The 12,694-nt window shown below is 25.8% G+C and overlaps 1 protein-coding gene across 2 annotated transcripts in view; it reads right to left on the reverse strand.

Annotated features, from left to right (window-relative positions):
* Window positions 1-12,694, reverse strand: part of LOC107450259 (aldehyde dehydrogenase, dimeric NADP-preferring) — a 46,503-nt gene that overhangs the window by 8,539 nt on the left and 25,270 nt on the right. For both annotated transcript variants that reach the window (XM_087159745.1, XM_087159741.1), the window contains exons 6-8: window positions 11,648-11,811; window positions 9,745-9,975; window positions 7,833-7,959 (exon numbers count right to left, since the gene is read on the reverse strand). In XM_087159745.1, coding sequence (XP_087015871.1) covers window positions 7,833-7,959; window positions 9,745-9,975; window positions 11,648-11,811 — 522 coding nt within the window. The remainder of the gene's footprint in view (window positions 1-7,832; window positions 7,960-9,744; window positions 9,976-11,647; window positions 11,812-12,694) is intronic.

The following is a 12,694-nucleotide window of genomic DNA, read 5'->3' on the forward strand; positions in this document are numbered from 1 at the left end:
AAAAAATACTTATTGCATAAGTATTGTACGAAAAATAAAAGTTTTTATTTTAAACCTTATACATAAAAACAAGTAAGGTTGAATCATAATGAATAGGAGCAAATGTGAGCGAGAATGAATCATTTCTCAAGCATGTAAGAAATATTATTATAACACGAATGTTGGACATTAATACCACATTTCTTAAACGTCATATTCGCTATTTAATAATGTTAGATTTAATATTTTATAGGAATGGAAATATAACTAGTTTCATAATAATTTTTAAAAAATTGAAAACATAATTAATATTATTAAAAGTAATGAATTGCTTGGTTTTGAATACTGAAGATAGTTATTTAAGGGAGAAAAAAAATGCGGGCAACAAAGTTACATGCTTTAGAAAAAGTTTGCTACTATCTAATTCATACTATGTAAATTAACTAAATATTCTTTTATAAATTAACTACAAACATTAATATTCTTCATAAAATACAAATATTAATCTAAATATTTCCATAAAACAAATATAAATGTTTAGTAATACAATAAACGAAAATCTAGTTATTATATTAAAATAACATTTCTTGCATGATGAAAATTTCAGTTGAAAGATTGCAAATAATTAGAACACATATCCTTTTAGCAGAAGGTATTGAAATTATTAAAAAATATGCATATGGTGTATCTTGAGACTCACAAGGTAAAACATGCTTTTCTGACCAAGGTACAATCAGTATATGGTTTAAATATGAACAAAATTATGATCAATCTAAACGAACAATCATTACTTTCACATAACTGGAAAAAAATATCTGCTCTTCTATTATCAATCAAAATTCAATTGAATAGTTTCAAAAATGCATAAGTAGAAAGTTGAATTAAAAAAAAAAAAAATTTTTTTTTGAGTAATTTTATTTCTTTTACAGATGTCATTCACTCAGTGCTTTGAAAGTTAACTTTTACTCGGTGCTTATGTTGAAAATAGATTTTTAGAAATTGTCAATGCCTCAAAATAAAACAATATTCCTAATATGAATGTCTTCCTTCAAATTGAATAGCTCCATAAAACAAAGATTAATAACAACCTGAAATAATTTATCAATTATTGCATAGCTAAAAACATTTTGTTATTCAGTGTTGTTAATATTTTACAATAGAAATCTGCTGAATTTGTTGCACTTAATCAAGCATATGGCAAGTAAAGCATTCATATATAATTCAGGAATTTAACCTAATGGATATTTATATCTTAGAACTACAAACTAAAAATCACATAATTTTATACATGTAATAAAAAACTTTTTTTAACACTAAAAATTAAGGAAACATTAATAATGAAGGCAATAATAAAAAAAAATGTATTTACATACTTCAAGAGGCATTTCTGTGTGTTAAATATCTATGGTATGTTAAATATCTATGGCCTGTAGGTACAGTCAGCAAAAAAAAAAAGATATCACCCTGAATAACTTTTGTTCTAATGATCGGATTTTCACGATCTAAAAGTCAATCTTAATGGTTCCCGGGGGTGACCTCAAATATGCTAATTAATTAGTGCTAACAATTAATTAAGTTACGAAATCAGACACAAAAACGTACTTTCTCTGAATAAACATGTATTTTTTTTTACATATTTGGAATCCTGACCCTTAAAATAGGGGGGGTAGACAAAATTTCGAAAAAAATGGGTTGTAAATTAGGTCGCAATAGGGATTTATATATCTGGCGATGGTTTAAAAATATGCCAAATTACCTCGCCATAGAAGGGGAAATAATTTATAACAACCATAAAGAAACTGAATGAATGACAAGATGGGAAAAGATAGTGCTTCTCGTTGCTAAGCAACCAAAAGAATTTTTCACGTTGCTTTCTGGGCTTTTTTTTTTTTTTTTTTTAAAATCTCCTTTAAAAAGGAAATTTAAATAAATTAATAAATTATTTTTGATTCTCCAAGATTATAGAATCTTTGAATTTTTATCTGACATTATTTATTTTTGTAAAGCTGTTTTAATGTAATTTGTATGACAGTTTTGAATTAAAACCAAATTTTCATAAGTTATCATAAATTTATGAAGAGTTGTAGGGTTAAATGCTTTTGCCCCGCACTTCGAGTTTCTTAGGAAAGGAAAAAAAAGTGATCAAGCAAAGGTGGACCTGAAAAAAGATAGCTATTCTGATGCATAATCGCAAAATTTTATAGAAATCACGGTATTTATTTTCGATAAAATTGTAAAACTTAATAAATGTTATAAGGCATTTTAAAAGCATTTTGATATATATATATATATATATATATATATATATATATATATATATATATATATATATATATATATATATATATATATATATATATATATATATATATATATATCATAATAAATAAAAACAAAAAAAACACGAAGAAAATTACGAAAAATAATAAGTTTTATTTATTGCGCATAAGCTGCAAGTAAATAGAACTCATAAAATAAGTAAATAAGTTCAAAATGTAGAAAAAACTTGGGAAAAATTACGGAACAATAAAAAAGGGGGGAAGAAAAATAATAATAAAAAATAAAACAGCAAGAAACCGGAAAAAAAATTCTAAAAATATCCGGAAAATAAAAGATATAATCTTTTCATCAGCTTACACGATTATATCAGCAAAAAAATAGTACTTTCTATTATTGTATCAATATAGCCAAAGTAAAATATATCAATGCAATAGTTTGAGAAGCACTCAAAAAAATTTTACAAAAAAATTACAAACATAATGGAACACAATAAGTAAAAATATCAAGCGAAATCAGAAAATTAAGTATAAAGAAGAAACAGAATAAAACATGAAACGAAATCTATAAAGCGAGCTGCGAATTCAAATGAACTTATTACATGAACGTGAAATTTTTAAAGAATTATTTAAAATATTTTCGAAAAAGATTGCCACATTACAAAATATGAAACCAAAAGCGGAAATTGAGCTAAAAGCTTAAATAGAGGGGTTTTGTATTAAAGTGCGTTCTTACTGCAGTGTTTTGGTTATACCTATTTTATATAATGTGATTATAATGCTTTTTGAATTTATTATTCTGTTTTTATCGGAGAAAATAGTAACTTCGTTAAATCATGAAAATTCTTGGAATTAGACATGAAAAGTTATGAATTTGAAAATCTAAAATGTAACAGATACCCTGTATTAAGGAAAATAAAATATTTCATTTGAAATCTATTTTTTTATTCAACATTATTTCATTTTATGCTTTACAGAATATTAAAACGGTGCGGAGATCAAGGAGGTATGTAAATAGGAAAATATATTAAAATCCATATCTTAAGTTCAGAACCTTTTTTCATGGCACTTGTTAACCAAAATGCTGTAATGATATTGTCAGCATTTCAATTAAAAGAACTAATTCGTTCTGCTTAAAACTATCTCTATCACACGACTTTTTTTTTCCGAATGTCGCATACCTCCCTTAACTATATCCGTACTTCTTCAACTACGATTAAAATAAAACTTTATTTTAAGGAGCAAGTCAAGAATTTGTACTTCTTAATATTTGCAAATGATATTAAGTAAACTTTTGCAGTAAAAAGAGTTGATGTTATTTACACACTCCTTTCGTTAGTTCTTTAAAAAACATGATTAAACGAAAATTAGGTTTATAATACCCTTAATTAAACAAGAGTAACAATTGTTACAGTTTTTACAATAATTTTTCAACTCTGACACTCTTTTCATGAGATAACTTCTTTTGCCAACGATTTTGTCCCTTTTTTTTTGTTAGTTGAAACCAGCTTACGCATTCTTGTAATTTTTACATTGTATCTTTGAAATTTCAATCTCGAAAGACATGCATGAAGTGACGCCTAGTCCAAAGAATCTAAGTTAAATAGTTGTAAGGCCGATTATTACGAAAACAATTAACTACTCTGGTTCAATGAAACAATTACAGTAAAACTTGGGTAAGTTGACCACTTCATGTGCATTGTTTTAGTGGCCAACGTAGACAAGTGGTCAACTTATAGAAGGGGTGGGACATTGTTTACTTTTTCGTTTCCTACATGTTGCTATACATTAAATTTTTTTTTTTTTACTTGACTTAAAAATTTGATTTAGCAAATGGCCAAATGAATATCTCAAGAAATGTGTTTAAACCTAAACGAATTTCAATTTGTTACACAGAAATAATTTTAATATTTAACTAACTTTTTTAAAAAAATTATTTTGTTAGTTATGCATGTGAAGTGTTTAATAAAAATAATTTCTTAAAATATCAGAACACGAAAACATTGAAAACTTTAACAAAACAAAATTATTTTAACACTTCAAAATTTATTCTGTTATTACTACACATACAAGCCTATTTGCTCTCTATTGCAACTGGAAGAGCAACTTTTCAACTAACACACCTGTTTTCAATGAATGATAGAACGAAATGGTCAAAAGCTGACTCCCTACAGTTTCCCCAGATGGTCAACTCACAAAAGGGTTTAGATTAGCTTTTTACACTATTTCACCAAGCAAGTGAAATATTAACATACATTGCAAAATGACAGAAAATTTTCTGAATTTTTTTTTCTGGTCAATTTATGAGGGTTTTAGAATAGAATTTCATAATACTCCTAGACAAAATTAACTTATTTCAGTGGTCAACATACAAGATAGACAGGTGGTCAAGTTACAAAGGTTTTGCTTCTTTATTATGTAGGAAAATTTCCGTTCTTGATAATTGAGGTCAACTTATTCAGGTGTAAAACTTACAAGTGTGGTCAACTTGGCAGGTTTCACTGTATAAATAAATCATTAATATTCTTGTTTTTTTATTACGAAATATTAGGAGAAATTTGCATACATAATTTCTTCAAAACGTGTGTTAAAACTATGATTATAAGTTATTTAAGAAGAAAAAAGTCAAATGGAGTAAAAGAACAATTTTTGAGATGATGATTCTAAAAATAGCACATTTTTCAAATCTTTTTGCAATTTTTTATTTTAGTAGTTGTTTAACAAAACAAGGCATATCGAACATTTTCCTGATATAGCAATATTTTTTTTAACTGTGCAAAAGTTGAGAAATTATACAAACAACTTTTAAAGAAAATATTTTCAACTTTTTAAGACAAAAGGGTAACTTAAAAGGGTTAGCGCACAAGATTAACTTTGAATGTTGAATTAAAATTGCATGCCCATAGTTTTTTGTTCATTTAAAAAACAAAACAATCTGTTAAATTTTTCCCCTGTGCGCACATACGCATTTACTTTTCATTACTCGAATAAATAAGAAGTAATAAAAAAAATAAAATTAATAATTTATCTTCATTTTTCGTAAACAATAGTATTTTTAGTAAATAGTCAGCTGTTCTGCTTCGAATGATATTGAGTGTGATCAGTAGAATATTTTTAATTTCTTAACAAGATTTAATTCTCAGATAGCTGGCAATAATTTTAAGTTTTCTTTCAATAAGAACTTAGCAATAATTTAAAAAGTAATTTTATTTTAAAGAAAAACATAAATTAAAGTACTTAAACAATTGATTAGTATATTATTGGAAAAAAATATACATAATAGAATTTTAAAAAAAATTGCATTAAAATTCAATAAAAAAGTTAGAAAAATATTCTGCGAAACACGCATAGACAGGTAATTTACAAATTTATTTTAAGATTAAGGCGATATATAAGATGTAAAGAAGTTTTAAAAAACTCTACTCTAAACTCAGCTGCACGACAGCCCATGGAGGGCCAAGGCCTCCTATGCCCATCTCAGTTTTCTGGACCTAGGGCTCTGGGGTGCAGGAGCAGATGTTCCGGTCAGGTGGTCAGCCGAACGCGGAACCCCCAGTGTTTAGTTCCCAATCATGCTTGGTACTTATTTATCGACCCACTGAAGGGATGAAAGGCTGAGTCAGCCCCGGCCCGAGGAACGACAGGGCGAAGCGCTACCGCTCAGCCACCGGGGGAAGTTTTAAGATGATTAAAAATGTTGACTACGCATTCGTATTAATAATTATAAAATATATATTCAAGAAATTGATAAATATATTATTCCAAATCTATGCATACGTGTGTATATTATTGAAATTGTATCAGTTATTGAAAAAGAAAATCAAAAATTAAAAAATAATCACATTAAGTAAGCACAATCTGGTGCATAATCATATTCTATCAGAAGCACGCCTTTATAAAACTAGACATTCGTTGAATAAAGTGTTTTTTATTCAAAATGTTTTATTCATAATTTCTTTACTAAATTATAAATACACTTTAAATGACTAAAAAGAAACATCGTATTTTATAGTTTGAAAGAAATAAAAATAAAAAGATTAGCAAACGATTATTAGCGAAAAAAATATGAATGAAATTTTACACTACGCGCGCGAAGTCAAGTTCCTCGCAAGTTTATCACATTTTAATATTAATCGCCCCATTTAATCATTTTTTTTATTGTCGCCAAATTATTTTTTTAAAAATAATTAATTTTAATTTTTTTCAGCTTCTAATAAATAAAAACAGTTGAAACTTTAGATTTTTCTATTGAAAAATATGTATATTATTATGGTATAAAAAAATTCATACCTTATAATTCAAAATTTTTTCATCCTCAATTTAATTAAATAATAAAAAATAATTAATAATTATTAAAAATTATTTTTTTCATGAAATTATCTTTGGGTAAATGAGTTTTATGAGTGGGTGCAATTTTTTTTGAATTGCTTCATTAGTTTTGAAAATATGACTGAAAACGCAAAAAGCGAAATTAACATTAAGGGGTACGAACTTTGGATCGCTCTCCTGACCAAACTATGGGGACCACATTTCCCAGATTGCGGCTACCCCCTATATTTTGAAGGTTAGGAATCCAAATATGTAAAAGAAAATACATGTTTATTCAGAGAAAGTACGTTTTTGTGTCAGATTTCGTAACTTAATTAATAGTTAGCACTAATTAATTAGCATATTTGAGGTCACCCCCGGGAACCATTAAGATTGACACATAGATCGTGAAAATCCGATCATTATAACAAAAGTTATTCAGGGTGATATCTTTTTTTTTTTGCTGACTGTACATTACACATAGTTTTGATTATGAATACAAAAGTCAAAAATTATATACAATTATGAAATCCGGGTACCCTGACTTTTGATTCTTTTTCTCAAAGCACTTAAATGTCTATAGGTAGAGCAGTCTCCTTTGCATACTTATAATACCTATGGATACTACAGCAAATATATATATAATACATAAATAAATACAAGAAAACACGAAGAAAGTTAAGAAAAACAATAAGTTTCATTAATTACGCTTAAGCTGCAAGTAAACAGAACTCATTAGATAAGTTCAAAATGAAGAATGAAACAAAGAAAAATTATAGACATATGAAAAAAAGGGGGGGGGGGAAATAATAAGTAAAAAAATAACAAACAGTTTATATATATATATATATATATATATATATATATATATATATATATATATATATATATATATAAATAAATGACATTTTATTTAAAAAAACCGAAAAAAAAAGATATAATCTTTTCTTCAGCTCACACGATTATATCCGCAAAACAGAGTGCTTTCTGATATTGTATCAATAAAGCCAAAGCAAAATATATTAATACAATAGTGTGAGGAGCACTCAAAATTTTTTTTAATAAAAATAACAATAAATAAAATAGATCACAAAAAGTAAAAATAACATGTAAAAACAGAAAATAAAAAGAAAAAACATTAAATAGCCCCTTTATATATATATATATATATATATATATATATATATATATATATATATATATAATAAAAAAAACATCTTACATGCATTATAAAAATCATCAAATATTAAATAACATTTAAATGCTAACCTCATCTTGCATTACAGGATCAGTCAGTTTAACATTTGACATCACAGTGGGTGCAATATACTTTATTGAAATATCATGATCACCTCCAATTGCTACATTGGCATCTTTCATTAAACCTAATAATCGACTAAAAAATAAAAAATTATTTATCAATTTCTACAGAAATTCTTAAATGCATTTACCTTTGAGTAAGTTAAATAAAACTTCTTGTTTTTGTCATTGAATTTAGTAGTCGTTAAATCGAATAAATAAAAAAAAAAAAAACACTCTTTAACTTTCACATTTTTTTTTATTTTGCAGAAAAATAAGTTAAAATGTATTTCACTGTTGATTTACTTTTCACAAGGATATTTAATTGAAAATATTAGGGGTAATTTTAATTGCATTTTGATGGTCCTACATATTATTTTATAAGTTAAAATGCTTTTTTTAAAAGTTATATTGTTTTATATAAATTATTAGATGCTTAATTCATTTGTCCATTTTCAAACACCAGCTTAATTTAATGAAATCACAAGTTATTGATAAAAATACACATAAATAAAAAAATGCAATTAAACTTTTTTAGTATATTAAAATTGTAAATTTTCTAAAAAAATTTCTAAATTTGTGTTAACTTTCAGAGAATTTGTACAAAACTTTCTCGAAAAAATTCCTTTTTTCTTTTATACTTTACTGCATTACCATCCAAACTCAAAAGTTTTTCCTGCCGTAATATTCTGAGAAAGAGCAAGAATATCAACTTATTTGTAATAATATTTATGATTGAATGTTTTTCTTATTATTACTCTAAACTCATTCCAATAATATAAAGGAATAAAGGGAAATACATATACTGTTACATTAAACACATGGAAATGACACACTAAGAATTATAGGCTATTTCAATTACTTTTTATTATTTTATTCTAATATTGTTTCATGGGCAGCATATGAATACAGTGTTCTCCCTAAGCATTTTTCGATAGGCGGACCACCCTGCCTGCCTCTTGATCCATATAAATGTGCCCCTTTTCCGCTTTTTGTAAAAAAAAGCCGCCATCCCTTAAAAGCACTGTCATTTTACTCATACTCCATTTTAACAATAATTATTTCACTGTTTAAATAATAATTACGCATTGATAAAATTATTTGTATTTATAGATTTAATTCTGATTACTATTACAAATATTAACTTTGTTAAGATTATCCTCAACTCGTTTAATTTCATAATTATTTTTTTTTGGGGGGGGGGGGGGTGCTTGGTATATTAATAAATTTTAAGCAATTTTGAAATTAATTTTTTTTTAAGAAAATACCTTTTTTTTCAACAAAAAAAAAAGGTCACCTTTAAATTTTTATTTTCTTTTAATTTACAGTTTAAATTATAGAAAAGGCTTTCAAGATGTTTATCAATTAATCATTTTTTTAGTATATTTTTTTTGAAAAAAATTTATGCATAGAGATTGTCTTTTAGCATGCCTTTAATTATTTTTATAAACTACAAATTTTCTCTTATTTTGATAATAAGAGAGAATTATTTTTTTGAAATAAACACATAAAATAGTATAGGAAGGTAATTTAAAAATTGTCTAAGGTTCGATTCAGTTATATAATATTACATATTTTGATAAATTTTTATGCTAAGTGATTGCCCTTTCCCTTTTTTGAGAGGAAGCACCCAATCCTTTTTTAATTCCTAGGGAGAACTCTGATAAATAATGCACAATAGCAATTTTGAAAGGTAACTATAATATCTTGTTCATTTTTGTTTATGTATATTTTATAACAATAATTTATTAATGTAACAGTATTTATGTTAAACCAATTAAAAAAACTTAAGCTCTTATTCCAAAAGTGACAGTTTTAAGTTAATGCTTTGGTACAAAATTAGGCAAAATTAAAAAATAAACAACAAATATGTGTAACTTACTTGAAATGTCTTTCATTCAGTATTCGTCCGAGATCAGGAGAATTTTTGGGATTTTCACCAAAATATTCTTTCAAGACTTTTTTCATGGCAGGTATTAGCTTCTCAAGAGTATCTTTTGTACATAACACGAAATCAGGGGCAACACACGTTTGACCTGCATTAATAAATTTACCCCACAAAAGTCTCCTACATGCTACATCAAAGTTTACTGTACTGTCAAAATAGACAGGGCTGAAAAATATAAAATACATAATTAATATTTTTCTTAAAAAAGATTTTGGTAACACAGTTGATGAATTGAAATATAAAATGCTAAAGAAATTGAGTCAATGGTTTTAATAAGATTTATAAACACATAGTTCGCCCCTCTCTTAATTCTGCCAAAAAGTATGCATCAACATTAATTCATATATTATATATATGTGTGTATAAATAAGTACACAGAACTCAAACTATAAGATAACAAAAAGGGAACAACAAGAAAAACAATTATTTAAAAGAATCATTGAAAATTAAAAGAAATTAGGATATTTTGAAAAATTAGCAACCAAAAGACATAATCACTTCAGCTCACATGATTATATCCATAAAAATTGGTGTCTTCTGATCATATATTAATATAGCCAAAGCAAAATAAATCAATACAATGGTGTGAGGTGAACCAAAAATATTAAACTGATTCCTTAACATAATGTAATTTATTGAAAACAATAGAAGAATAAAACACACACAAAAAATTAATTAAACAAATGAAGAACGTATAAAGGGAGGAGAGAGAAAGATGATCTAAACTTATGCTTACAAACTCTCTCTACTAGAAGAAATAATTTATAATAGATTTACAACTATGCTGTTATAATAGATTTATAACTATGCCGGATTTGTACAAGTTGTTCGTTAATGTCAATACAGAACATCTTTCTCCTTCCTAATTTAATATGTTCTTCATTTATTCCTTTTCACTTGATCATCATGGTTTTCACTTGATTAAATTTTGTTAAGAAACCATTTTTTTTTTTTTTTTTGGCGTTCCTTATACTATTGTATTGATATAATTTGCTTTGGTTACATTAATGCAATATCAGAAGGCTCTAATTATTGTGAATATAATCTAGTGAACTGATTATATCCTTCTGTTGTCAATTTTTCAAAATTTCCATTTTCGTTTTATAATTTAATATATATTTTTTAATAATAATCATTTTAAATAATTTCTCAACCTTTTTTTCGTGTTTTCTTTGTGTTACTATCACGCACCTATATATATATACACACACACACATATATATAGACATACAGAGATGCCAATTAGCTCCGGAAAGGGGATAAACATTTTTGAGTGTTAGTCTTTTTATGTATGATTCTTGGATTAGTAAGTTCGGTTTATAGGGTTTTTACTCACCGCTACTTCTAAACAACTCAAAAGCTTATTTGATAGACCACTCTGTTGCAGTTAAGTCATGCTAAGTCTTTTAAAAGTCGGCAAAATTAACCAGAAATCTGCAAATTTTAGTTTGCAGTTCTCCACTATTTTTTAAAAATATTTCGTTAACCAGGAGCAGCTGGCATCTGTGTGTGTATATATATGTTCACAAAAATTAAAACTTTCTAGGAACCAAGATCAATTTTTAGAAGCCAGCAGCATTAAAATGTTATTCAAATATTTAGATTCAGACAAGAGTTAGGTTAAATTTTGGTAAAATATTGAGTGCCAGTTACAATTTTTAAGGTGCTATTGCAACCAGGCATCTACAATATATAGACTCCTACACATTTAACACAGTTTAAATGTTTCTTGGTAACTTAAATCAATCATTTTTTTACAAATCAAGTGATTTAATGCATATTATACATTATAATGAAAAGTTGGAATAAAATAAAGTAATATTTTTCCTTGTCTTACCTTTTACCACCAAGTTCTAATGTGCAAGGAGTGAGATGCTTGTTTGCTGCTTCTCTGACAATTTGGCCAACACGTGTTGAGCCAGTATAAAATACATAATCAAATTCGTTTTTCATTAATTCAGCTGTTTCTTCAGGTCCTCCATTAACTACATGATAACATTCCTAAAATTATTTTAAAAGTAACTTTTCTAATACACCTACCAAAATATTTTTGAACACATGATATGAAATTTAAAAATTATACAAGGATTAAGAAAATCATCTTTAATTTTATATATTTTCTTGTCAATCACCACAGAATCCAACTTAACAATTTTAATGAAAATAGTTTATTATATTGATATAACAAATTAAACTATACCACACAAAAATTGAGCTTAAGAAAAAGCAAAAAATAATTAAAATATATATATATGTCTTTTTTTGTATTTATTTCAAAAATGTGGCTCAAAATTATTTTAACAAAATTTATTTTACTTTTAACAGAAATTGTAAAAGTAATAAAAAATGAACATTTTTAGAAATAACTATATTTATTAAAGAAAACTTTAGGATAATATAACATATTATATTAATTTACATAGTAACAAAAGCAGTTTTTTTTTCAAAATAAAATACACATAATTTTGTTAGCTTCGCATTAGTTGTAAAACTTTAAAACTGTTTTAAAGTTTAAAATTAAATTTTTCCAGACAGGAAGAATTACAGATGCACTAGCAAGAATGAAAGTAAATAAATAATCTTCAAATAAAAACAATTTTTTTAAAAATTATAATGATATTGTAATAAATAGAAAAATTTACAAATATAAAGTATCAAAAGTGTAAATTTTGCTGGTTGTCAAATTATTCAATAACCTCAAACCTTAATATCAGGTGTTTTAAAACAATAACAAAAGTGAATGATTTAAGAAAAACAAACAAATAAATAACTTCACACATATTTGGCATTAAATTCATTTAACTAAAATCATAATTAAAAAAGTAACGCTATAAAATGTAACAAGCATAGATAAATTCTAGAAAAGTTCATATAAATAGAGGAT

Source organism: Parasteatoda tepidariorum, chromosome 1 (genome assembly GCF_982258835.1).
Source record: "Parasteatoda tepidariorum strain Cologne lab strain chromosome 1, Ptep-v5.0, whole genome shotgun sequence".
In the NCBI taxonomy this organism is placed as follows: domain Eukaryota; kingdom Metazoa; phylum Arthropoda; class Arachnida; order Araneae; family Theridiidae; genus Parasteatoda; species Parasteatoda tepidariorum.